At 34.4% G+C, this 26,638-nt stretch overlaps 1 protein-coding gene across 1 annotated transcript in view; it reads right to left on the bottom strand.

The window, feature by feature from the left end:
* Positions 1–5,519: 5,519 nt before the first annotated feature.
* Positions 5,520–26,638, bottom strand: part of LOC117321764 (homeobox protein Hox-D9-like) — a 65,231-nt gene continuing 44,112 nt past the window's right edge. Inside the window, exon 2 of the mRNA XM_033876282.1 lies at positions 5,520–8,604. Within this exon, the coding sequence (XP_033732173.1) occupies positions 8,309–8,604 (296 nt within the window). The 3' untranslated portion in view covers positions 5,520–8,308. The remainder of the gene's footprint in view (positions 8,605–26,638) is intronic.

The following is a 26,638-nucleotide window of genomic DNA, read 5'->3' as shown; positions in this document are numbered from 1 at the left end:
ACTGTATGGTGGAACTTGTGTGATGTATGGTGGAACTTGTGTGATGTATGGTGGAACTTGTGTGATGTATGGTGGAACTGTATGGTGGAACTTGTGTGATGTATGGTGGAACTGTATGGTGGAACTTGTGCGATGTATGGTGGAACATATGTGATGTATGGTGGAACTTCTGTGATGTATGGTGGAACATATGTGATGTATGGTGGAACTTGTGTGATGTATGGTGGAACTTGTGTGATGTATGGTGGAACTTCTGTGATGTATGGTGGAGCGTCAGTGATGTATGGTGGAGCGTCTGTTGTATGGTGGAGCGTCTGTGATGTATGGTGGAACTTGTGTGATGTATGGTGGAACTTGTGTGATGTATGGTGGAAATTCTGTGATGGCTCATGCATCGGTATACGCGTCGTATGTACGCGTATATTAGTAAATTATAGATAAAATTATAAGATAATTGGCTTGAACAATAAAACTGTTTTTATATGAAAATGTTAAATAACCTGATTTGCATACACATTAATACCATTAATAGATAATCAACATTTTCTGGAGGAGTCTTGCTGACATTTGAAATGCTATATGTTGAGAACAAATAAACAAAACATTATGTAGATGCTGTAATATAGAATTAAACATGGTTTAGGTCCTGTATTGGTCACTATTTCCATCCCGTTATTTGAAATGAAAGTGTCATAAATTCCAAACAAAGCCCACGGAGTCTGATAAACATTTTTGGAATCTACAAAGTCAATTTTGAATTATTTGTTTTAAATAAAAATCCCCTATTTTATTGCAGTGTTTTCCATTGGGAACTGATCTTTGTTGTAAGGTCACTTATAGTACATCTAAACGTCAACATCTGTTTCTATGTAATTATATATATGTTATAATGGTTTCGTTTTATCAGATAATATATTGTCACCCTTTACACATGTTTGTCGTTATCCAGGACAGGTTCAATTCGAACGATTTCCGTCGACAGCTGGTAATACGTTCCTGTATTCGCCCTGTATAGATTAACACGTTCCTGTGTTCGCCCTGTATAGCCTCGGACTTGGTTAATGTCACTGCGATACGATCGGGTCAAATCGGTATATTCCAATATTTAGGCTTCCTGTTTATAATAATTGGCGTCATACTTCAATACACTGCCGGTCAATTTATGGCTTCTAGTTTCTGCCAGATAGTCTCTGTATTCTCTTTCCTACTTTACCGAACAACAGATGTTGGTATACAGAGGTTTCACGAAACAATTGGCATAACTATCAAAATCGGCCTGTCAAAATTATTAGTTTAGGATTAGCTTCGCCTGGAATACATATAAAGTTAGTATATTTAGTCATTAGATGTGGACATGGTATATCTTGTCATTATGTGTGGACGTATTATACATGTATTTAGGACGAAACAGTTGCATGATGTACCTAAGATCACGGACAAGTCCTAGAAGGACGAAACAGCTATATGATGTCCCTAACAGCACTGACGAGTCCTAGAGGGACGAAGTAGCTGTATGATGTCCCCAACAGCAGTGACGAGTCCTAGAGGGACGAAACAGCTATATGATGTCCCTAACAGCACTGACGAGTCCTAGAGGGACGAAGTAGCTGTATGATGTCCCTGACATCACTGACGAGTCCTAGAGGGACGAAGTAGCTGTATGATGTCCCCAACAGTAGTGACGAGTCCTAGAGGGACGAAGTAGCTGTATGATGTCCCTGACAGCAGTGACGAGTCCTAGAGGGACGAAGTAGCTGTATGATGTCCCTGACATCACTGAAGAGTCCTAGAAGGACGAAACAGCTGTATAATATCCCTGCAGAATCTTAAAACGAGGTCGCCATGATACAGGTCCATGCTCATTGTTCGTGATATTTGTCTACATTACAACATGTGGGCGTGTCTATATAAACCTGTCAGGTCTAATAACAGTTTGTTATTCTAAGTCTTGAGATTATAATGAGATTTGATTACCGTTCATCAGTAGTTTAGGTATTGTTCTTCGCTGTTCATGGATTTTAGTTTCACTTTAGAGTCATTATTGAAGGTCACATTTTTCTCCAATACCGCGTTCGCATTTAAAACGATTGTTTTCCTTGTTTATGCCAATTATAGCAGCACATCTTCTATAAATAATGGGGTTGGAAGGACAGTGATGTTGATTTCCTTACTATCGCAGCATGCTGCAGTTAAAGATTTATAAACAGTTCAAGGACGAGATACCAGAATGTTTGAAATCCTTTATATCTCATATGAATGTCGTTGGTTTGGTTTACCTGTACAATGTATGCATAAATAATTAATCTTTATTGTTTAAGTGGCTTCACAAGGTTTCAAGGTTTTAAGGTGGCTGCGGTTTGAACTTGGTATTCTGAATCGGTATTACACAATGAACATAACAGGAGCGGAGTATTCATATAGACTTGATGTTTAAAGTGTTCAATTACTGCTTCATCCGTCCTGTTCATGTAACAATTATCACCGCCCCACAGAGTGATAATACATTGTCTCCCTTCCATTGTCTACACAGCGGTCTGCGTGTCTAAGCGTTTTCGGGATTAAGATTTGTTGCCTCTGTAGCCAATGTCCATGTTAGGCATAATTACCTGCGTGATTCTAAAATGATAATAATAATAATAATTATGGAAGTTTCAGAATGCTTGTTGATTGATAGATGGCGATTTTTGTTTGTAGGGATTTATACTAAAATTAAAATAATCATAAAAATACTAAAAGTAGCACACTTGTTATAAGAAAGTATTGCAATTGCATAGCACATGATATAATTAACCACACAAGTGTTTCATCAATCCATCTCCTGGTTGCTCGGCTATTGTGTCACGCTTATTATACCATTGTTATTAACTGGTACTACAGCATCATGCATTTTTTTTCTGTTTGTAGCACAAAGGTATATTCGGCCTATTGTTATAATAATTAATGATACAACACATAATATCCCCTATCACTGATGTGATTTTTGCATTAGCCTTTAATTGTTAACCTATAAAATTATACCAAATAAGAATATTTTTCACTTAGATACGTGTTTTTACTTAAAGATTTTTAATAACTGAATTATATAGTTTGTTGTCATTCTAAGACACTTCAGTAATGCAAGGTGGTCATCGGTGTGGGCGGGGCGTTCTGGGGAAGAAAATGTCAGCCGTATCCCGCTGCCCTTTGCCAGAGGCGCCCAATGTGGACCCCTCTAGTGTTTCAGCTATCGTCTTCTGTTTATGAGACATTTAATAGACCAAACTTAACCTGCTTCCTCGGTTGGTTGCAACTCTTGATTTTTTTCTCTTTTCCAGCTTACTCTTTGCTTAAAGCAAGATATTTGCTTCTGTTGGTCTTTTCCTTTTATGAAGAAGTAAAATGAAAATGTGTTTTGTGTTTCCGTCCCTTTGAGTGTCTATTTAGCTCCAATAGTCATCTTCCAAACATTAGTTTGAGTTTTGTTGTTTTTGATTTCTGTGTTCGAACATTTCTCTTTCTCCGACGTTCGGTGTTAATTCATTGTTGTTTCACAATTAAAACATTTTGATGCATTGAATTTTGAAGGATGAAAAAAATAATCTCTTTAAAAAAATCACCTTCTTATACCTGTCCTCGATGTCTTTTGTTTGGCTTCGGAACCTCTCTGAGCCATTTGATATCAAATCGCATTACATTAATATTAACCTTCCATGAGTATGGTTAACATTTCTGAACGTTACATATCTGTACCAGTTTTTGTGATTCTGTAGCCATCACTGTCCATAGGGTCCGATAGAATGTCTATGTTTCATAACAACTTCATTGGCAGTACCCATGTTGCCTTAATTACCGGGTCTGTGCTGTAGTAGTTGTGTCCTTGGGCAAGACACTTTACCCTAATTGCTCTGGATGACAGTCGACGGGCCTCCAGTATGTTGTTCAGTGAAGTATTCACCAACTACTTCAAGGATAACCAACCCTAAAATGAACCTGGCTGTTCACAGGCCGATAAACGCAGCGAAAAAAATAAACACAGAAACAAAGAAACAAACGAATGCCTTATTCAACAACAGAAATTACTTAGAAATACATTAGGCGGTAACATATCGGTAACATGATATGTTACATGAATGGACCGTATGTTAAATTCATAATCAGTGAAGAAATAGGTTGCTTCTCTGTTACTAGAGCGATTGTATTGGGGCACCCAGCTCGTCTGTTCATCGTCCGTTCTTTGCAGTTCGTTGGTCCATTTCCTTTCTCGTTCTTTGTTCAGTGAAATGGTGTTTGTTCGTTCTTTTTTTTTTTTTTATAAAATAGATGGCTGAAATGATGTTCGCCATCAAGTTCATTTCCCCTTTCTCGTTTTTTATTTAGTAAAATAGTTTTCTGAAAAGATGTTCGACCGTCCATTTCATTTCTCATTTTTCGATTTTTTTTCTTTTTTTTTTTAAAAGTAAAATAGTTGTCTAAAATGCTGTTCGTCCGGCCATTTTCATTAATAATTTTATGTTTAGTAAAAGAAATGTTGGAAACGTTTGTTTGCTTTTCCATTTCCTTTCCTCTTTCCCGTTCTATAGTCAATTGAAGCGCTGTCTGAAATGTTGTTCGTCCGTCCATTTCATTTCTCCTTTACCGTTCTTTCCTTAGTAAAATAGGTGTCTGAAATATTGTTCGTCCTTCTGTTTCATTTCTCGTTCTTTTCTTAGTAAAAGAGATATCTGAAAGACTTGTTTGTTGTCCATTTTTTTTCTCCTTTATAGTTCTTTGTTTAGTAAAATAGATGACATAGCTCGTTCGTCCATTTCATTTCTCCTCCCTCGTTCTAGGTCACTTGAAAAAAAGATGTCTGAAATGCTGGTTTGTCCGTTCATTTAATTTCTCTTTTCTCGTCCTTTGTTTAATAAAACGGTGTCTGAACAACTTGTTTTTTAATTCCATTTCTCATTCATCCTTCTTTATTTAATAAAATAGGTGTCTGAAATGCTTGTTTCTTTATTCCATTTCTCATTCGTCGTTATTTATTCTAAAAAAAAGTCTGAAATACTTGCTCGTCCTTCCATTTCATTTCTCCTTTCTCGTTCTTTTTCAGTTTCTTGTTCCTTGAACAATAGAACCAGGAAACGTGTTGGTTTCTCTGTATATATGTTGACCCAATTAGTTTGTGTTTATCTGAGGTGATGTGTTTTTGAAATTGTTCTATACGTACTAACTCTAACGATTAATGCTATTAGTCTGGTACCCGTCCAGCATCGCCATCAGACATGTTACTAATACCACAGAGAAGGCTTCGTATCACCCTCATACAGTATGTAATGAGTTTAATGGCGATGGGATTTTCAAGATCAATATAATTCATATCTTTTTACTGTGGCGTCGCCTGTGTGACATGCATTTTACACTTTAAAAGATTGAACATCATTTTTGGTGCAATAATCATTGAAATTAAAATAGTTTCTTTAATATGAATTCCTGTGAAGCAATAGGCCTTGCCTCATTACACATCGTCTAGCCACTAAGTCATATAACAAACCAAATCGCCCTTCATGTATACACTTTATTTATCATTTCAAATGGTTCGTATTTAATACACAAATGACGTCACATCTCTACTCTGAGATGTAGAATAGCACTTTAAGGGATACATAATTTACTCTATAGTATACACTTTCATTCATACATTCATATCTATACTTCATTTTTCTGTTCACAAAGCTATGAACATCACATGCATATGTCTTATGAATACATTTGACGAATTAATTTGATACTCTATTGAATAACTAATTCACTGTTAACTATTACAGTCTATGGCTTTTTCTCAGAAATAAAACCACTGAGTGTAAATATTAAACTTACGAACTATATCTATCGGCCCTAGTCTTTAAGCTATTAAATTATGTCGAGTCTATGGTTTTTATAATTGGTTGATAGTCCGAGTCAAACAAATGTTTGAAAAAGATGTAGCCTACAGTGTATTTTTGTCAATAACGATAACTATTTTTTGTTTGATTTTGTTTTACGTTGTTGAAAAATTGTATTACATATTGCTTCACGCAGTAGAGATTTATAGGGTATTCAATTTATATATTATCTTTGAAAATAATTTCAGAGGAATACTATAGATGAAAATTCAAACTGAACAATTAATTTAATCTATATAGTTCTTTATATTTATCAAGACGGATTTGTTGCCCAAGACTTAATATATCGTATTAAGTATATGTAATAAATAAATTGATGAACTATTTAACAAATGTAGAAATGACAATATATACGGTTTTAACATTAATTGTGTTTGTGGCTGTCACGTGGTCGGATATCGATAACAGTCAATCGCGGCATCCATATCGCTATTGTGGTATTTCGTTAATGAAATTAGCTTAAGTATATACATTACATCGAGGTCAAAAATTTATTTTTATCCCAATTTTTTCACTGATCTTAATTATTGTATTTTCTTTAATATTCTAGAAGTAGATTTCTGCAGTTCATACACTGTTTCAGACCAAGGAACTTATTTCTTATCATTAGTCATTAAAATAATTTAAAATTTCAATTAACTTTTGAGAATTATAATCTTTAATTAGAATATGATTTAGAGGGATAAGAACATGTTCTTAAGTCGCTGCTAGATTTTGTAATTCCGACAAGACAGTGGTTATTTCAAAAACTACAGATAAAAGTTTATAAATTCAAAAATGGTTAACTAGGAAATTATCCAATAAATTGTTTGTCATATACAAAATTAAGTTTGGTAGTTGGACCTATAAGCAATATATATCTGAATATCAATATCACTTAAAGTTCAATTTTATCGATATCGTCAAAAAAAGAAATGATTATAATTTAGTGGACAATTGAGAGAAGTTACACCTATTATGAGAATCAGATGGTTCTGTTGTAGAGACCACCGTAGCGTTGAAGAGAAGATAGTCTGTTCAGTAGTTTGAATTTTATCTAAAATGACCTGTATCGTCGGACACTAGCCTAAAGGGTAATACAATTTAGATATTATCTTTATTAATCGTCAAACTGTGAACAAAGAGACTCCAGTTAGCCATGTATGCTACAGAAAACACACACTCCCTTTTTCTACAAAATACTGTCTAATAAGCGCATCTATTAACGCAGAAACCTTGACACAATATTAATTTTAAGTGATTAACATCAAAAAGTCTCAATTTTAATCACTGACATTCATTTCTCTTTTTTTCCCTTGTTATTTTTGTCATTTCATCTATTATTTTAAAGTTTGAAAGTCATAGTTTTGTTTCTGTCTGAAAAATGTAAGCCTTGACAGAATACTTAGTATCAGTCGGGCAGTATCTAAAATTGTGTTAATTCTTAGTACAAACTTCAGATGGTATTAGTATTGTTCGGCCTTCATTTTGATTTCCGTTTTTTTTCTGTGTGAGATAAGAGGGTGATTATTACTTTGATATCACCCCGGGTTAAAGCTAACGAGCGCCAACACATTCCTTACATAATTGAATCTAAAACATTCTAACAGGTATATACTAAATAATGTACGAATATCTCCGTAAACACAGAAATTAACAAAATGAACATACAATACATTGACAAGACAGACAACCAGGCAATCGAACATTACCGGGGAACATCTAATCCAAACAGTGATGTCACTTCCGGGGAAACAAACTATACTCCACGATGACGTCATCAAATACCTAGTCATGATAAACAAATACATGCGCATCTGAGGTAAAATAGCGTCCGGTATGTCTAATCATGTAGATCTAGGGATATGAAATTCATGATATGATGATCAACCGTGAAATTATAACTTGTAGCGGAAACTTCTATCTAGAGTACAAACCATAGCAATAGGCACAGTAACATCGTCTGTCATTGGTTAAGACAAGTGACAACACTGTCAATCATTAGTCGCCATATACTTATCAACCAGTCACGTCCAGTAAAGCTGGTTTCTTTCAAGATATTTCTAGCCACGTGACAGGAGCACGTCATTTTGTGGCCACGTGACCACTCGACAGAGAGAATACCTCGTTCTAAACTTGCTTTTCAAGTAAGCCATTACTTATGATTTGGTGACAATTTAATTGTCCGGGGACAGTGCTCGTGTGAACACTCTTCATGATTGTTCTTGTCAATGTGGGACCATTATTATGTTGATGTGCGAAAATGAGACATGTCCTCATGACGTCACGCTAGCAATAAGATTACGTCACATCTCACGTCGTGTGTCTATTATGTCACGTGACGACAACACATCGATTGGTCACAACTGAGAGACAAATGTTTTCATTGGTTGACGATGAAATGTTGTTTAATGTAACGAGTAATCTCATTGGGCCATTTGTTGGCCCATACATGGTCCTTGTGGTTTTCCGGGAGAATCTTCTCTTTTTTGCACTTTTTTTGCTTTAATCCTTCTGTTTTGGAACCATATTTTGATCTGTCGTTCAGACAAGTTTATGAGCTGTGATAGTTCCCATCTTCTAGACTTTGAAATATACGTAGAGTTGTTGTATTCTCTTTCGAGTTCTGCTATTTGAAATTTTGAGTATGGCCTCCGTCGTTTCCTTAGTGTAACTGTGGTTGGAGCCAGTGTCGTAGATGGTAGGTGAATTTGCTGCATTTCTGGAAAATACAAATGGGAGAATTTTTTATTGATGGTAATCAAACAGACTATTAAGCATATATAAAGCACGCATACATTATAGTTATCACGACAGCAAAGATAAATTAAAAATAAGGAATGATCATAGATAGTATAAGAGTGCACGGTTTTGTTAACTAAAATACATTTACATTGATATGAAAAAGATAAATACATGACATTTGATGGTAGAAATAACATGGAAGAGGAAGCCAGTCTTTCTATATCTTAGCCCAATTGAAACTGACTCGTCGACATTCTAGATATTATTGTTTCTCTGCATGGATAATATTCTGGCGGGGATGGACCTGAGGGAGGTATGCGTTACAGTGACGCTTGTATCTGAAATGTTACTCCTGTAAAGGATAAAACGTTATATAGACCTTGATCGACGTACACGCGCGCATCTATAACCATGGCATATCGACACCAGTTATACAAGATGGAACATCTAATTGCAAGTAACCATCTCTTAAACTCTCGTTTCTCTTCGTGGATCTGCTCAGTCACCAACGATTACAGACGAATCATTTTCTGTGGGAATCACTCTGTTTACAGGATAACTGTAGTTTTCATTAAAAACATTATCAAAGACAACATATACGTGTTAGGAGTATTCCCGAGGGTTGGGCGGTCTACACGAGCAGTGTACCCGAGGGAGGGGAGGTCTGATGCCAGACGAAGATCTAGAGTCTGTCAACAAACGTTCCGCTACAATCCAATCCAGACACGGCCCAATGAACACAGCCAGGACCCCCATTCATCCTCCTCCTCCCCATAGTGCCGCTGTGGAACATCCCATACTTTGATGAAGATGGGTTCATTTAGAGACATTAAAGTAATTTGTCCGAATATGATTCGTCGATCAGATTATAACTTAAAATGATACTGACAACGAATCTTTTAGTCCTCCTTATCTTCTTACTTTTATTATGGATTTTTGTTTTTAATTTTTGAGTGATTGGTGTTTTAGTAAGTGGCAGTATAGTCAATCAGATTCAGTGATGCCCTAATGTAACATTTGTATTCGATACACAAACTAGAAATATCACGTAGATCATCACGCTGATATTCCTAGTCCAAGGTCAAAAGTAGATTAAAATCATCAACCGGCTACAACTTGCGTCTTTGATTTCGCCTATTTAATTAGTTCTATAGACAGAATACTTGAAAGTCATGGTTAAATCCATTTTGACGAACATTGTTATCTTTTGTTCTGCCCTCGATTCCCTAGGTAGGTGTTCAGGAAGGGCCTCCTAAGGTGCAATATCCGTTTTTTTTAAACAAATCAACTGCAGACGATCTTAACTGATATTATTGTTAAATTCAAATTTCTTTGGGTTAGAAATTGTGTTGGTCTGTTTTCTAGTGTGAAGTAAAAACGAATTGAATTGACGAAATGATCTCTTTAAAAAATAGTATATTTTAGATCAACAACTGCCATTCTATAAATCCTTCCATTTCATTTTTCTAAAAGTTTAAAATGTCGATATACAAAGATTCCCCTATCTGTGGCCCCTATCACGTTCCGCTACCACATCAGTCATTAAACAATTGTATCTGACCTGATGGGAAAATTAAAGTCCAATTGTGTTTTTTACCCTTTAACACGAATTGTTTGTGTATTTTATTTAAAGAAAGGAGATAACAAGATGAGAGAACTGATCAAAAGGAAATTGTTACATTTCCAAAACATTTAATGAAGGTGTTTCAATGGAGAGATTGCGTTTTTCGCGCCTGTTGACCACAAATGCCTACACATATGATCTCATTTAGTCCTTATCTTAGCGATGAATTTATTTGATTGGATAGATAGTTAGATCAGGGTCCGATACTAACACTTAACAACTTCCAAACAATCAGTTTTGACAGAAAAACGTGACAATATCCGTAAAAATCTACATAAATATGTAATGAAGTTTATCTTAGAGTAAATAGCTTCATCTGTATTAGCACATGCGTGTTGCTGGATGTAACACATGTCGTATGCTTCAACAAATATATAAAAAGGAGAATTGTTATAATGACAAACACTAACAGAAGGGTTTTAACTTGTTTATACGTTCGTTTTCCAAGTTTAGTGCCGTAAAATAAAGTAGTTAACTTCAGTGTTACGAGATCTCACGATAAGTCCTGTCCAGTCCGTGTAACTTTCAGTTTAAGACTCCTCCATGTACACTGTACCCAAGTATTATCAGTATTTGCCTAAACCTCGTCATTATTTTCAATGTCGTCATAAATAACCCGTTAATGCAAGTTTTGTGTAGTAATGTAGCAGTGTACGGATTACAACTGATTATAACTAACTAGTTGTAGTAATGTACGGTTACCACTGACTAGTTGTAGTAATGTACGGATTACAACTGACTAGTTGTAGTAATGTACGGAATACAACTGACTAGTTGTAGTAATGTACGGATTACAACTGACTAGTTGTAGTAATGTACGGATTACAACTGACTAGTTGTAGTAATGTACGGAATACAACTGACTAGTTATAGTAATGTACGGATTACCACTGACTAGTTGTAGTAATGTACGGATTACCACTGACTAGTTGTAGTAATGTACGGAATACCACTGACTAGTTGTAGTAATGTACGGATTACAACTGACTAGTTGTAGTAATGTACGGAATACAACTGACTAGTTGTAGTAATGTACGGATTACCACTGACTAGTTGTAGTAATGTACGGATTACCACTGACTAGTTGTAGTAATGTACGGATTACAACTGACTGGTTGTAGTAATGTACGGATTACAACTGACTGGTTGTAGTAATGTACGGATTACAACTGACTAGTTGTAGTAATGTACGGATTACAACTGACTAGTTGTAGTAATGTACGGAATACAACTGACTAGTTATAGTAATGTACGGATTACCACTGACTAGTTGTAGTAATGTACGGATTACCACTGACTAGTTGTAGTAATGTACGGATTACCACTGACTAGTTGTAGTAATGTACGGATTACCACTGACTAGTTGTAGTAATGTACGGAATACCACTGACTAGTTGTAGTAATGTACGGATTACCACTGACTAGTTGTAGTAATGTACGGATTACAAATAACTAATTGTAGCAGTGTATGGATTAGCACTGACTAATTGTAGCAGTGTACGGATAGTTGTAGCAGTGTACTAGTTGTCATAGTAAGATGAGGGGAAACGGTGAATACACATCAGAACAGAAAGACTAGAACAAGTTCATTAATCATTTATAAAACTGTTTTAGATCATGTCCACACATTCAGACGACAGAACTTTTTTTCTGAAGATAAGAAATAAAAGTTCACTAGTGAAACGAAAACAGGGAAAAAACACAAAATTAGAAACGGTACGCAGAGGGACGAAGAGCCAGGAAGTCTGCCGTTGTATCGTGACCAACGTACAGAGCAGAGATCACGTAGAATTATTGATACTTTTCTTTGTTAATATTTGATGGCAGATATGGGCGTCCCTACGGTAACCGGATACGGTCTGGGGTGTGTAACTACGGAACGACTTCAGTCACGGGTATTCCGGAACGACACATATAATTGTTTGTATTAATTGACCGTTTGAACACATTAAAACCGTTTTAGGTTTAACAATGTTCTAAACAAACAGAAAATAACCCATCGTTAGGGAGGCATGGTTAGTGTTTATTTTAACTGAATATGACACAAAGTTGGGGTAGTGAACAGTCTGTACACGACTTTAACTGTCAAATTTTATCAAAATAAGTCACGCCCTTGTTCTTGTTGTCCTATGCAGGATGGCAGAACACTAAAGGATACCAATGTTAAGTGTTTGTTAAATGTTATTGACACAAAAGCTGAGGGGTTTGTAAATCACAATCAGGTAGCTTCGAGTGTTTATCAGAAAAAAAGTTAATCAAGTTTGATTTACGCTCCTCGACACATCAACTTTTAATTGATAAAATACATATTTATTAATTGTATTAGTATTTTTGTGACAGTATTTAAGGAAATTTTCCAGCTAATCAATACAACAATAATTGACATCTGATACTATTTCGTTAATTGAAATTTACATAAATGATCTTATATCGCTCATTACTCTTCTATGAAAATAGATGGGCATTTGTCATATCTAAATTCACTCAACCGTGGATTATTGGTATACACTGATTCGAGTTTTTTCTCCATAGTATATAGGCATTGTAAACTTTATATGCGATCGTCGGCAAATTAATACATACCCTGTGTTTTTATTTATGCTTGCTTTGACTTAAGAAATTTCAATTTCATCACTCTTTTTATCCTATGACAACTACATAACTGATCTTCCATATCAATATATGAAATAGCTTTGTCCACGCGAACAATTTTTAGTAATTTTTGACTGTGTTTTAACCAATGATCCTTTGGTGTAAAAAGTAAGCCAGATACATTCTAATCTAGGTCCGGGGTTTGATTCAGTTTTTAGATTACTGCCTTTTCTCATTTTTTTTGTCGGACAAGTGTTTGCCTGCGAGGTGCGCTAGGCGTACTTTGAATAAAAATAAATTCAGATACTTTTTATTGATTGCGAGAGTTTGTTACCTGGCGCCTTGTGTGGTCCGTTTATCGAGATACCACGAAAATGTTGTTTTTTTCTCTGGTTAGCTACATTGTATATGTATGAAGCAATAAAATATTTAGCAATCTGATGCACTGACAACTGTATACATGTACAAGTATACTATTTAGTACCTATCAGCCTCTCGGGATAAAGTGAATGATCATAAATATCATAAGAGTAGAAAGATCTTTATCAACTGACATTTGACACTACTACACTCAGGTGAAAAAATTGTTATATTAGCACCTGAGAAATGGTGTCATTATAAAGAAGGTTTGACGTTCTATCGAGGGAAATATGTAGCACATGACAGAAAGTTGTTAATAAAGGCAGTTTTATACTAAAGGTAAAAAAATCCAACATTTTTGATGGATTAAAGTAGTTTTTTTTTTTTTATATTTTGACGTAGATTTCAAAAATTGGAAGAAAATGAATTGGTACAAAGTGTCAAAGAACCATGGACTATAGCAATATATTTCATATATTTTTTTATACAAATATATAAATATTTTTATGTGGGTTATTTGTGACGTAAAATAAATATCGTGCACTATTATGTCTAAAAATACATATATCTCCAAAATACCTTCTTTTCTATTGTTAAATGTGAAATTATGATTTTATTTATTTATTTATCTATTTATTCATTTATTTAATTATTTATTTATTTATTTATTTTATTGTGATATTTTTCATATTCAACGAAAATTATTTCATTTTATAAGACAAATGTTGAAGCATCAGAGATGTTTTAGGTATTTTATGTTTATGTCTGTGATAAATATTACACCCAGTCTAGTTACAGTGACTTTCGGGCTGTTGTACGAGGGGAACGGTTAAGTCGACTTTATCGGGTAAAGAAACATAACCCGTGGACGCTATAAGAAGCCTCTAGGCGGTTCTCCCCGGTGTAGTACCCCCAGCTGGTAGATGGCAGCAGTGTCGACTCGATCAAGAGGATAAAGATCATTATTTCATCATTGTTAGTTGCAGTACACAACTGAAAATTGTGAATTTTGTTTCAATACTTAACACGTGATCCGGTTTGAACTTTCTGGATAAAAGTTGTATCTAGTGCTACATTCTTGTAGTACACAAATATGTGATCAATTTCTAGAAAAAGGTTGAAAGTTTTAGTTAATTGAGTTATCAGTATTGTTTATTTGTACAACCTGATTTACTCCATAGGGTATGATTCTGTATTTATCTCTTACCAAATCACTATATAGCGTGTATGTTATAACTTTGTCAGCCATGTTCCAATATCTACTTTGTAAAATAACCTCTTGTATCACACTTTAAGATTGACTGAATGAATACACAAACCTTGAAATCTTGAATGAAACAAATAAATAAATAAATAAAAAAAGAAACAAATAAAATTAAAAAATCAAGGGGAAATACTTCATCTTCAGATGATACTTAACTTCTACACGGTCTATTTATGCACTGTCTGTATACTACATAGATAAACAGAGTTGGGAATCTGTGCATAAGTCCATTTGGTCTATGAATAATTTCCATTGTTTGACAAAAGAAGATATTCAGATCAAGTTTCAGATAACCGTGTCGAAGAGAATCAGTTGGAATTCTACCAGGAGGCGAAAATCTATTGTCTCAGTTCCCCGCCCGATTCCCTATAACTCCAATGTAGATATTTCAGAAAAGTTTCTACTTATAAATATACTGATTAATTAAGTAGCCTTGCTTAAGTCCCGAGTAATAGTAATGAGAATGAACTGATCGATTCAAATATCAAAGCTAAGAGCAATATTTCCACAAAGCATTCATTAACCGATAAAGAATTTTCTTAACCAAAATTGTTGGTTTGATATAAATATATATAGGAAATTATAAACACCGGTTAGAAAGTCAATGACTGATTTTGGCCAGTGTCCATCTAAATACAATTTAGTGACCTTTACGTAGAAGCATGCTGGGTAAGGAATGTACGTCCCTTTCAAATTTATTTTTATCATTTGTCCTTAAACGTTTCATATCCTAAGTATCTTTGTCAGCTTTTGTGAATAGACTATGTTTAAGGTGTAAAAACACCAAACTTATTCTAAGATAAAGCAAGTTTACTTTTCCTATGAAAATAGACCTACAATTGATACCACTTTTGGGAAGACCATAAAAATACTTTTGCTTTCTTCTGTCATTGTATAAGAAATAGAATGATCCACTGGCTAATTTCACGGCAAGCTTGATCACAGATGAGAAACGAAACGTGAACCGTCGTAAAACCAGGCCCATAAATTCCCGGGGCTTTCTCGGAGCATTAACTTAGCATGTTGTTAAATTATAAGATCAAATTCTGACAAATCAGAGGCCCACGTTCTAAGGCTGTTTAGTGTTTGTTTATACTCTTCTTCGTCAGGCTAAGATAGGTTGTTCCTTTCATTTTAAACCAAGATCTATCTGTTAATCAAACGAATTTTCTAAAGCATGGAGATATGTTTCGATATGACGTGAAATTAGTCCTGTCAGCTGTGGTCTCGTACAGATCACCCAGGTGACGAATAACCGCGAGATTTTACGAGCGCAACATGGAACAGCACACCCATATGATGAAAGAAAACGAGATTGGCGGATGTCAATTGAAATCCCCTGAACAAACAACATAAAATCTACTGAATAATCTCAGACTGTGTGCCCAGATTTTGATATCTTTGTAAAATTTGAAGAAAATAAAGAGAAACAAGTTATTGCTATGCAATACAGTATGATGTGCCCACGAATCAAGCTTTGTTTACCGTTCGGAATGAACTCGGATGTTTGCCTTCAGTACGAGGCAATAAATCAACCAGATTTATTAGATTTTAACACGATTACTTGTAAAACTAAAAAATATATAAATTAGATTTTGTTTCCAAATATTTCTTTACATTGTATTTCTTTATCAATATAAAGTATGAAACTTCCTCAGCCCCATTTTTAAAGATTGAAAACGAAAATACATTAATATTTCAGGACAGAAATTCATATACTCTACAATGCTCAAAAACAATTTTCTTTAATACATCCATATTCGGAACAGCATTTCAAAAGGATACGTGTATTATCTCAGATGTAAAAATTTTCACAGATTAATTGGAAATATTCGAATTTTAATTCAAATCAAATTTAAATCAATTTTTATTACATATATATTACACAAAAGGATCGTAAGCAAGTTATCAGAACTTAACAATGTCCTCTCCATAATACAAAATTCAATTTCTCAATGGAAGACAGTTTTGATAATTATGAAATGTTAAACATCATGAAATTAATTATCTTCAATTAGTTTTTGATCTGGTTTGTAGGAGAATTTAGTTATGATATATAATGTCTGAAGAAATGATATTTTTCAACGACGTTATCTAAATATTTGACAATGCACTACAAGTAATAGGATTTCATATGTAAGTTATCTTTTACGTACGTCACTCAAACCTTGATATAATTATTACATTTTCTTATTTGAATTAAGAAAACTCGGTATTATTTTATAAGAGTGGGAGCCGATAAGGAGTCTGAACCCGACCACAGATGAACAGATAATGCGCATGCGTCAATTGTATTCTACGGTGTATGACGTCAACATCAGTGACATGAGTTATTGGTGAATTAAAAATGTGTATACAATGGAATATGTTATAATCTTTGGTATCAGATGGCAATTTATAATTAGATTGTCAAGCTTCATAACCGATAAATAAGTGATGTTATGTTTCCTAAAATGGTAAGTTTTTAGCGTACAACATGTGTGATGATTGTTATCGAAATCAAACGCCGCCAGATGTCAACCTTGACGACAGATTCGCTCCAAACAGTGCGAGAAACTAATAATAGTGAATATTTCATAAATCTTATCAGGAAAACAAAAATATTAAATATTGAACAATTGTTATAATTCTCTTTGTTGGAAACTACCAATTGTTACTGTTTTAGAGCAATTAGTAGACTATACCTGATATTCAAACGTTTTTGAGACCCATATTAACTTAAAATTCTTTGCCTTGAAACGTCACCAGGAAAGATTATTAGCATTTTCCTTGATAAACCGGAAATGATATCAGTCTTTTTTATTGAAGAGTTATCTGTCAAATCTATATGCAAGTGCAAAATTAACTTGGCCACATTTTCACACCTTATTTATTTAATTTCAATTATATACATAAATATTTACCACAATCAACATGCTGATTTTGAAAGTCTGGTGATTTAATGTTTATCATTCTGTGATACTAATTTTGATATTGAAAATTAAACTTAAAAAGATAGAAATCCATTTTAAATCATCCTTTTTGTCATTGTATCTGGTATTTGTTAAACATTTTAGTGTGTTATGCACATTATTGAACCTCGATATTGTTTGACACTGATATGGACATTTCCTGAGAAAAAAATATTGAAATGTTATGTTTTAATAACCTAATTCATTAAGACATCTTCAAATTATGTGCGTGAGTGTTTTAAATCTAGTGTGTTTCATCTTATTTTATAAAGAAGAAATTGAAATGATGCAAACTTTTGCATGTTTGGTCGAACATGTACATTTTCCCTGCAAGAAATTTACAATTATCTGGCGTTAACGACATTAGATTGTTCCAAGTTTTATTTTATTATATACAGTATCGCACAATAGTATCCTTCAACTCTTTGCTGCCGTGAAACAATATCTAGTCTCTATGTTTTAATTAATCAGGAGTCTATTTTCACTCTCTCTATATGTTATACTATCGGCAGTATTCCGAGTGTAACTTCTTTACGGCTGATTGGTTGACGTGACCTTTGTGGTCAATGATGCAAAGTAATGGCGACTATTTGGTATATGAATAAAAAACGCGGTGAAACGTTAGTGTAAGCACACCCTAGAGGGCGCGTGGAAATCAATTTAATGGCGGTAACTGTTTTATCATTAACTGGTCAACTAGAGACTATAGCCACACACAGAATGTATACAGATGTATATCTTAAAGTAGGTTCAATTTACGTTGTTCATGAATTTCACCTATTTCTATCTACTTTTTCGTTTCATTCTCCACCCCCTACCCCTTTTCGCGAGTCTCTTCCTTAACAAAGTACCTTCCTCCATCCCGCCCTTTCCTCAATAATTTCCCCATTCTCCCAATCCTCTCTTCCGTCTACCCGTCTCTCTACTCCAATCTGCAATATAACCGTGACGATATGTACACCCCTGTTAATTAATTCACCTGACACACTGGCCGATCTGTAAATATACCTGTTTCGATCGATACGAAACTGTTGTTCTAGCTCTATCAAATCTGTCATAAAGTAAAGCTAATTTTATTTCATTAGCCACCTTTTCTATTATCAGTAGTTTGTTCGCGGCTGTAGGAATTTTAGCGTCAGATTGATTTCAGATCAAATAACTTCCATGTCTGTTGGGTTGAAACACTTCCTTAACCCCAAAATATCGTCTTACTGCAGATAAGAGCACTGACGTCGTAAAACGGCGATATAAAGGATTGGACCCGCTAAATCGTTGGCGTTAACTAGTCGTAACGATAGTCGAAGCCTTTAGATGTCCCGCATGTACACGTCAGAGTTCTGGGATCGTACACAGCTAATCAACGGATAGACCGATATAAAAGGTCAATAGCATACACAGATGGTTAATTTAGAAAATTGAAGTTTCCTGACAACTGACTGATTAATTCAATATATCAACATTCGTATACTTGAAGGAAGTTAGAATGACTTGTTAAATCATTGAACGTTTCTATATTTATAAATACCATTAGATGATAATAAGTAATAATTTCTGTTTAAATAAATTCATTGAAAAAATAGATATATCAATGAAATTCCGTTTCCTATAATGGAAAAAGTATAATGCCTCTAGACTTAATATCAATATAAAATGTACGTCCCGGGGGAGTTTTCACATGACTTATTTTCCCCTGTGTTTTCGGTGATGTATAAGTTTTAGCAGAGTCGTGTTAATGTCTTCACTCCAATTCGTCTAATCCATTTGATCACGTCTAGGGAGTTGTTGTGTTGGGGTAGAGAGTATGTAGCCAGTTTATGTCACGTGACGTCCAGGGGGTACCCTGTACCCGAGACACGTAATATCGCTGTCTACGTATTACAGAAGGCTGGCCTGATATATACACCCTACGTATCATGATTGCCTGTACAAACCTGTTTACTTCTGTAGTAAGTTCAAACATTTATATTTAATTCTAACAAAGTTTAATGAAAACAAATTACGGGGAGAATATTGCATTAATATATATGTAAATGTAGGTTTAAAATGGTATAACTTGTTTCGTAATTGTAGGTTTCCAAGTACAAGTCTCGATTACGTTTAAGTTCATATCTAAAATTACGAGGATTTATAAGCTCTCAGTTAATGAGTACAGTGAAGGCGATTTAAATCCTTGTATATTTCAATAAATACATTAAGAATTTATAAGTGTCTTTCTGGTGTTTTATTAAAGTATAAAGTTCATTATGGTATCGGTATTTAAAACGGTCAATTAAAACGATTTCTTAGCTTGTGTCACTCATAAGTAATATTATGACGAGTTTAACACTTATTTCAGCCAATAGGTAAAATTTCGTTGATTTATAAACTTTGTCGCCCAATAAGTATTATATCAAAAAGAGTTCAAAGCTTATTTCAGCCAAAAGATACAATTCAGATAAGTTATAAGCTTGTGTAACTCAATAAGTACAATAACGATGGCTTGAAGCTTATTCAGTCATTAAATTTAATTATGGCGATATGTTAGCGTGTGTCACTCAATAAGTACAATTACTTGTACGACAGTTTTAAATGAGACTGTTTCAAAAACTGCATTTAATACGTACAAACATTTAACAAGTCCAAAATGTGGTATGTTAGTATTACAATCACCACAGAAACCAAACCAGTCATAACTTGAATTTGTTCAATATTTAAATAAATTTCAAACTTTATTTTAAAAATCTAAAGTATAAGCGTCGTGTGATTTGAATTGAAAACAGTTTGACAGGATTTTTTTTATTGAAGGTAAAAACAATTAGAAAATTACTTAAAATTACAGGTACAGTGTCTAATTTGCAAAAGTGGGCGGGATGACGGATGACTCATAAAGGGAGATAACACACTTCTAATTAACGAGAAATACAACTGTTTTCTGCACGAATTAAATTAAGATGAAATATGAGATAGACTGTTACGGTAATGACTTTAGTCACGAATTACAAATCGTCTGTACTTCCTTTAATATGTCATTGAATCGCTTCATCTTCTCGTGTAATGATATATATATTAATACATCTTATTTCTAATGTAAATGTGTCCATAATGCGTGATTTGAATATTCAGGTATTCACTGATATGTACTGATATGATAGAAAGAGCACTGAAAAATAACTTTCATTTTACCCTTCGTAGTTCTCATTATAAATTAACAATCGACCTTATTTTAAGTTCGTCATCAACCTTTTTAATCTGATAGTGAAATAGCGATCACAAAATCCAATTAAATGTCACTTTTACGTGTTTTTTTTATCTGCGTGGGAAAGCTTTAATTCATTCATCGATAGTTTCTTTGCAAATTGACAATTTTTACATTTATCATCATTTTTTAAAAATGTTTATGAAACCTGTCGGAAATATTATATTTCACTACCATCCAGATTTATTGCTTCAATTAAAAAGACAATTTAGATTGGATAAAGGAGCCCATTGAGCTGTTGCAGACACTGACTTTTACTTTTTTTTTTTTATTTCTCTGTTATATATACATATGTCTGATTTGCCATTGGGATTAAAATGATTTATGTTTTTTAGATTTGATTTTAAGTCGTCTAAAGGTCGACAGAGTTCACACCAATATAGGAGTAGACACACGATTATTTTCTGATATTTGTTGATAATAGTAATTTCCCCTGAAACATTTCTAATGACCGTCGATTCCTCTCCTATCTCTGAAGATTACTTTAAATCTTTAACTTTGATATGATATTTGAATAATTTAAAATTCAGATGTACTGTCGAATTTCAAGTGTATTTTTTTTTTGAATCTCGTTCAAAATATAATCAACGGAACGACCGATACAAACCCGTTCTATTTTTTTTATTCTATTCACGAATACGAAAATACGGCTTCATTGACAATACGTACAGAATACATTACATATAATTTAAACTGTATACACGAACAGTTATAGAGAGCGTAACAAACTAACAACAATTAAATACAGACTTTTGCATCATGTATTCAGAATTCATCGCATCCTATGTTACCCAACTATTTTATGACAAAGTTTTATAGAGAATCGCAATCTGAGTCGCACCGACGCTTGTCCCAGCTTACTGCACCTGCAGATGCAGCAACTATCGACACCATCGGCTTATCTCTGATTTGTAGCTGTCGTTTAAAGCGTGTCGCTGATCTAGCATCTGTCATGGGCAAACGTCCATATTTAGTGACTTTGGAGGTAAGAGTTTATGGGAAGTCCCGCATGGTGACTGTTAGATCGAAGTTTTGATTTCATCACTTTTTCAACATTCAGGAAAGCATGAAAGGAGTCTATCAAACAAAAGTACACATTGGATGTATGTCACCAGTGTGTCTAACCATCTTCTAGCACTTTTACATACGAGTTCGAGTTTAAAGACCTATGACGTGCAGTACACAATGTGTGGCTGTCTTTGTGACATAATATCAGTTGATATCTTCAAAGAAACCAAGGATTCAAGCAAAACGAAAGTTAAAACTGAATTTTGAGTTTCAGAGCTGAAACCCACGAGAGCCCCAGTTATCTCTGTCATGTGACATGTGGACCACACCGGCGAGTCATTAGTTGAGTAGTGTTGTGAACGCCGTGACAACTTCATAACGTCTTTGTAACCTCACGTGGGTCAATTCCGACCTATTGAAAACATCTTAACGTTGCCTTGTGTTATACAGTGTAACAGTGATTTTAAAACAATGGAAAACTACGACTTCGACACCGTTTATATTTGATTACAGCGATTTTTATACATTTGTTACAATGTAAAATGCTGACTTTAAGTTTTACATGGTAAAACAACAGCTTCATGGAGACTTTTCCACAGTGAAATTACGGCTTCAATAACAGTTTTACTCGGTAAAACAGCAACTTTCAGCACTGTTAAATCTGCAAAACAGTTTCTTTGTATTTTTCGGTAAATGACCAGAACAAGTTTGGAAAGCAATTCCTGAATATCGAGTTCATTTGTAGATGCCAAGTCTACGTAGACTGGCCACCAGTCCTAATTGTACACTGGGTTGCGAGTTCGAAACCTACGTGGGGCAGTTGCCAGGTACTGACCGCAGGCCGGTGGTTTTTCTCCGGGTACTCCGGCTTTCCTCCACCTCCAAAACCTGGCACGTCCTTAAATGACCCTGGCTGTTAATAGGACGTTAAACAAAAACAAACAAAAATCCTAATTGTACCTGCTGCCCCCATTGCATGATCGTAGGAGGCGACTAAATTTGGGATCTTATCTTTTCTCTTCTTTCTGAACAACTTTCTTCTTCCTAATGTCTCCCTTGACAGTGCCTCACTTTTGGCCTTTGGTTGAGCGTTCGCCGCTGTGAGGAAGGCTTTGGGTTCTGTCCCCTAGCCGAGACATACCAGAGTCTTTAAAAATGGAAGTCGTACTCCTGGCTTAGCGCTCAGCATATTTGGAGTGGGACGACTGGTTCGTCCGTTGTCAGTATAATGTAGTGGTACCGGTACATAAGAAAGGTGATCGTTCAGATCCCAATAATTTCCGTGGCATCAGTCTTATAAGTTGTCTTTGCAAATTGTTTACCTCTATTCTAAACAAGAGATTGATGGGTATATTTGTATAACTTACGATCTTTTAACGGATGCACAATTTGATTTCCGACCAGGGGTTAGTACTATCGATGCTATATTTGCGTTGCAAACTATAATTACAAAAACGCTTTCAAAGAAAAAACGCCTTTATTGCTGTTTTGTTGATTTTCGGAAAGCATTCGACTATGTAGACAGAGTAAGCCTGTGGTATAAAATTTCTAAATTGGGTATACGGGGTAATTTCTTAAAAACAGTGAAATCTCTATATAATTCAGTAAAATCATGTGTCTTGCTAAACGGGAAATGCTCAGATTTCTTCTCAAATGAGGTCGGTTTATTTCAAGGGGAAATGTTATCACCATTACTTTTTTCCCTGTTCATTAATGATTTTGAAAACTACTTTATTGAAAACGAGGCCCCAAGTTACGATTTCGGAGAACTGAGTCTCTTTCTCCTGTTGTATGCAGATGATCTTGTACTGATTTCCGAATCAGTCGAGGGATTGCAAAGCCTTTTGGATAATTTAAGGTCTTACTCAGATAAATGGAAAATGACAGTTAATACAGATAAAACAAAAATCGTAGTTTTTCGGAAGGGCGGTAAAGTCAAAGATAACGAAACATGGACATATAACGGTATAAATATCTCAGTGGTAGACCAGTTCTGTTATTAAGGATTTCTTCTTAAGTTTAATAATAAATTTAACTTTATGTCTAAGCATTTAGCCGAACAAGGTCGTAAAGCTCTTTTTGCCCTACGTTCAAAGTGTAATAATTTGAACTTAAATATAAAAACTATGTTGCATTTGTTTGATACTTATATTAGCAGTATTCTTTGCTATGCCTGTGAAGTATGGAGTACTCATAATGCTTTGGAAGTTGAAAAGGTACATTTAGAATTTTGTAAAAACTTACTGGGCGTTAAAAAATCTACCTGTAACGCTATGATTTATATCGAACTTGGGCGACTCCCACTGAAGAATATGCAACTTAATAGAATGTTAAAATTTTGGTTTAAATTGTTGAATTCTGATAATTGTATACTAAGAGAGGCTTACAACTTGCTCTACATGGAAATTGAGAAAGAGAATCCAAAACAGAATTGGCTCTTGCATGTGAAGCACAAATTATTTGAACTTGGATTTGGATATATATGGTTACGTCAGTTACCTTCTGATTTTGTTTATATGCCTATTATAAAAGAAAGAATTAATGACCAGGCCTCTCAGACATTGTTTAACTCATTACATATGTCGAGTAAATGTGATCTATACAAACATATGGTTAATAAAGTAACACTGCAATTCTACCTCACCAAATCATTACCAAGTCAATTGAGAAAAATGATAACAAAATTGAGACTTTCAGCACACAATCTAGCTATAGAATCAGGAAGGTATAGGAATATTCCCAGGTGTCATAGGTATTGCATTAACTGTAATTCTTTAGAAGTTGAGGATGAATTTCATTTTTTACTCGTATGTCAAAAATATTCAACTCTTAGAGGAAAATATATAAAGAAATATTTTTGGAAAAAACCTTCAGTCTTCAAAGTAATAGAATTACTGAACACAAATAGTCTTAAAGAATTGAATTTGCTAGGAAGATTTATCAAAGAAGCTTTTAGTTGCAGAATTGTGTAAATATACTCGGTTTGTGTAGGGGTTGAGTTTTGATGTAACACGTTATTGCATAATAGTGTGCTTATACATTGTTGAACCTCCCGGTGTCCGTCTGTCGTGTTTACCAAATGGTATTATCTGATACTTTTTTTCCATGTCTCTCTGACTGACTGTTATAAAAGTTCTCCTAGAATCCTTATTCTGTAACAGTGTATTATAATTAGTATCAATTCTGTGATTGGGCGCAGCCCTTGTAAGATTAAGTGGATTACAATGTATTTTTTTGCTGATGTTGCCAGTAGACAATATGGTTGATTGATATTCCTCATAATATAGTACATATGTCGGTTAATCGGTTTCCGTATTTAATTATAATAAGTCAATTACGTTTTGTAATTTTATTATAATACATGTTGTATTCATATATATATATATACATATATAAATACATGTATATTAATTTATGTACTGATGGGTCATAGACCTAAAGTCAATAAATGAATTGAATGTGACCGGATGGGGTGTCCTGCTGGTTGTCTTCGGCAGTATGCTTCAGTGAGGTAGCACTATAAATCGGCAAAAGTTCCGGCCGCACGCATGTGAGGTCGTCCTTAAATGACCTTAGCAGTTAATAGGACGTCAAACAAAATAAACCAAACCAAACCTTAAGTTTTTGTTTTAAGAATTGCTTGGCTGATTTCTAAAACTAGAATATCTCCCCTAGTTTGAAACTTTGAATCCGACATATGCTAAAGACTAACTTTATAAAGCTCAGTTTTATTTGTACTTCTAAAATCATAGAGAAGGTATTACAAAAGGACTTATTGAGTTTTAGAACGGAGATGGCACTACACAAAAACATGTACAAATAGCACAAATGGACAAAAAATATGGAATTTCGTTAATGATCTAAAAAACAGATATCAAGATCTTAAGTATAAAGGTATTTTATATACTTCGATTCATATTTACGAAATACCAGTTATCCAATATTCCAAATGTGTAATCCATGACGGCTGTCTCCTCCGGCTTTTAAAAATTAATTCTTGCATTCTAAATTCTTTATGGAAGTCGTAATTCGTTCTAGACGTCAACTAACCTTCATTAAAAATGGCGTGTATAGCATTGGTTTAGTTCCATCGCAATTATGGATTCAATGCATTTAAAACTATAGCTTTTCATTTCCTTTATTAAATTACAATATTTCAAATACAAGATCATCTCCGTGAGAACTTTTCAATGTGATGTCATAAATGACATTTATAATGATTAATTTGTCATAAGATATCATGCCGTTCCGGTCACGTGATTCAGGTGCGAATATTACCCGATATCTGTTTTTGTTTGTCATCGTCTGGTGAGTCTGATAAAGAAACATGACTACCTAGAAGTTATGGAAACTTAATGACAGTTGTAGACTTATCGGGTCGGAACAATGGACTTATCTATTGATTACGGTTAAACACGAGAAACACGGAATCAGCCTTGATTACATTCGTCAGCATGCGCGCGTCTGTCACGTGAGTGAGGAATGCCGGGTAGACAGGGGAGATAACAAACTCGTTACATTTCAATGCGTTTACACATATGAAACATTAAAGTCCATTATCACTAATACAATAATCTAGTGCCCGTGTGTTAAAGCCAGCAATTAATGGAAAAAACAGTCTAACAATGTAGACTTTATATATATAAATACATGTACGGGACGTTTACAAGTGCACGGCGGTTAGGTGTATATAAGTAAATCGGAAACGCAAATGGCATTTTCAAAATGATGAAACAGAAGATAGAAAAAAAAAAGAAAAAGCATTACCATATAAGTACAGAGATACAAATGTTTATTAAACAGAATTTAAATTTATGTTTCCAACTCAATCATATTGGCGTCCTCTGGGTATTTCAATTTTCCGTTATATTTAGACCCACGCGAGAATTGCAATCCTGAACAGCAGATAATTTATGTTGATAAAGATGATGGTTGCGAAGACAATAAATTAGAGTTGGCATGAAAAAAGAATTCAAG

The sequence above is a fragment of the Pecten maximus genome, chromosome 2 (assembly GCF_902652985.1).
Source record: "Pecten maximus chromosome 2, xPecMax1.1, whole genome shotgun sequence".
Taxonomy (NCBI): domain Eukaryota; kingdom Metazoa; phylum Mollusca; class Bivalvia; order Pectinida; family Pectinidae; genus Pecten; species Pecten maximus.
This window is presented reverse-complemented; position numbering and strand designations above follow the sequence as displayed.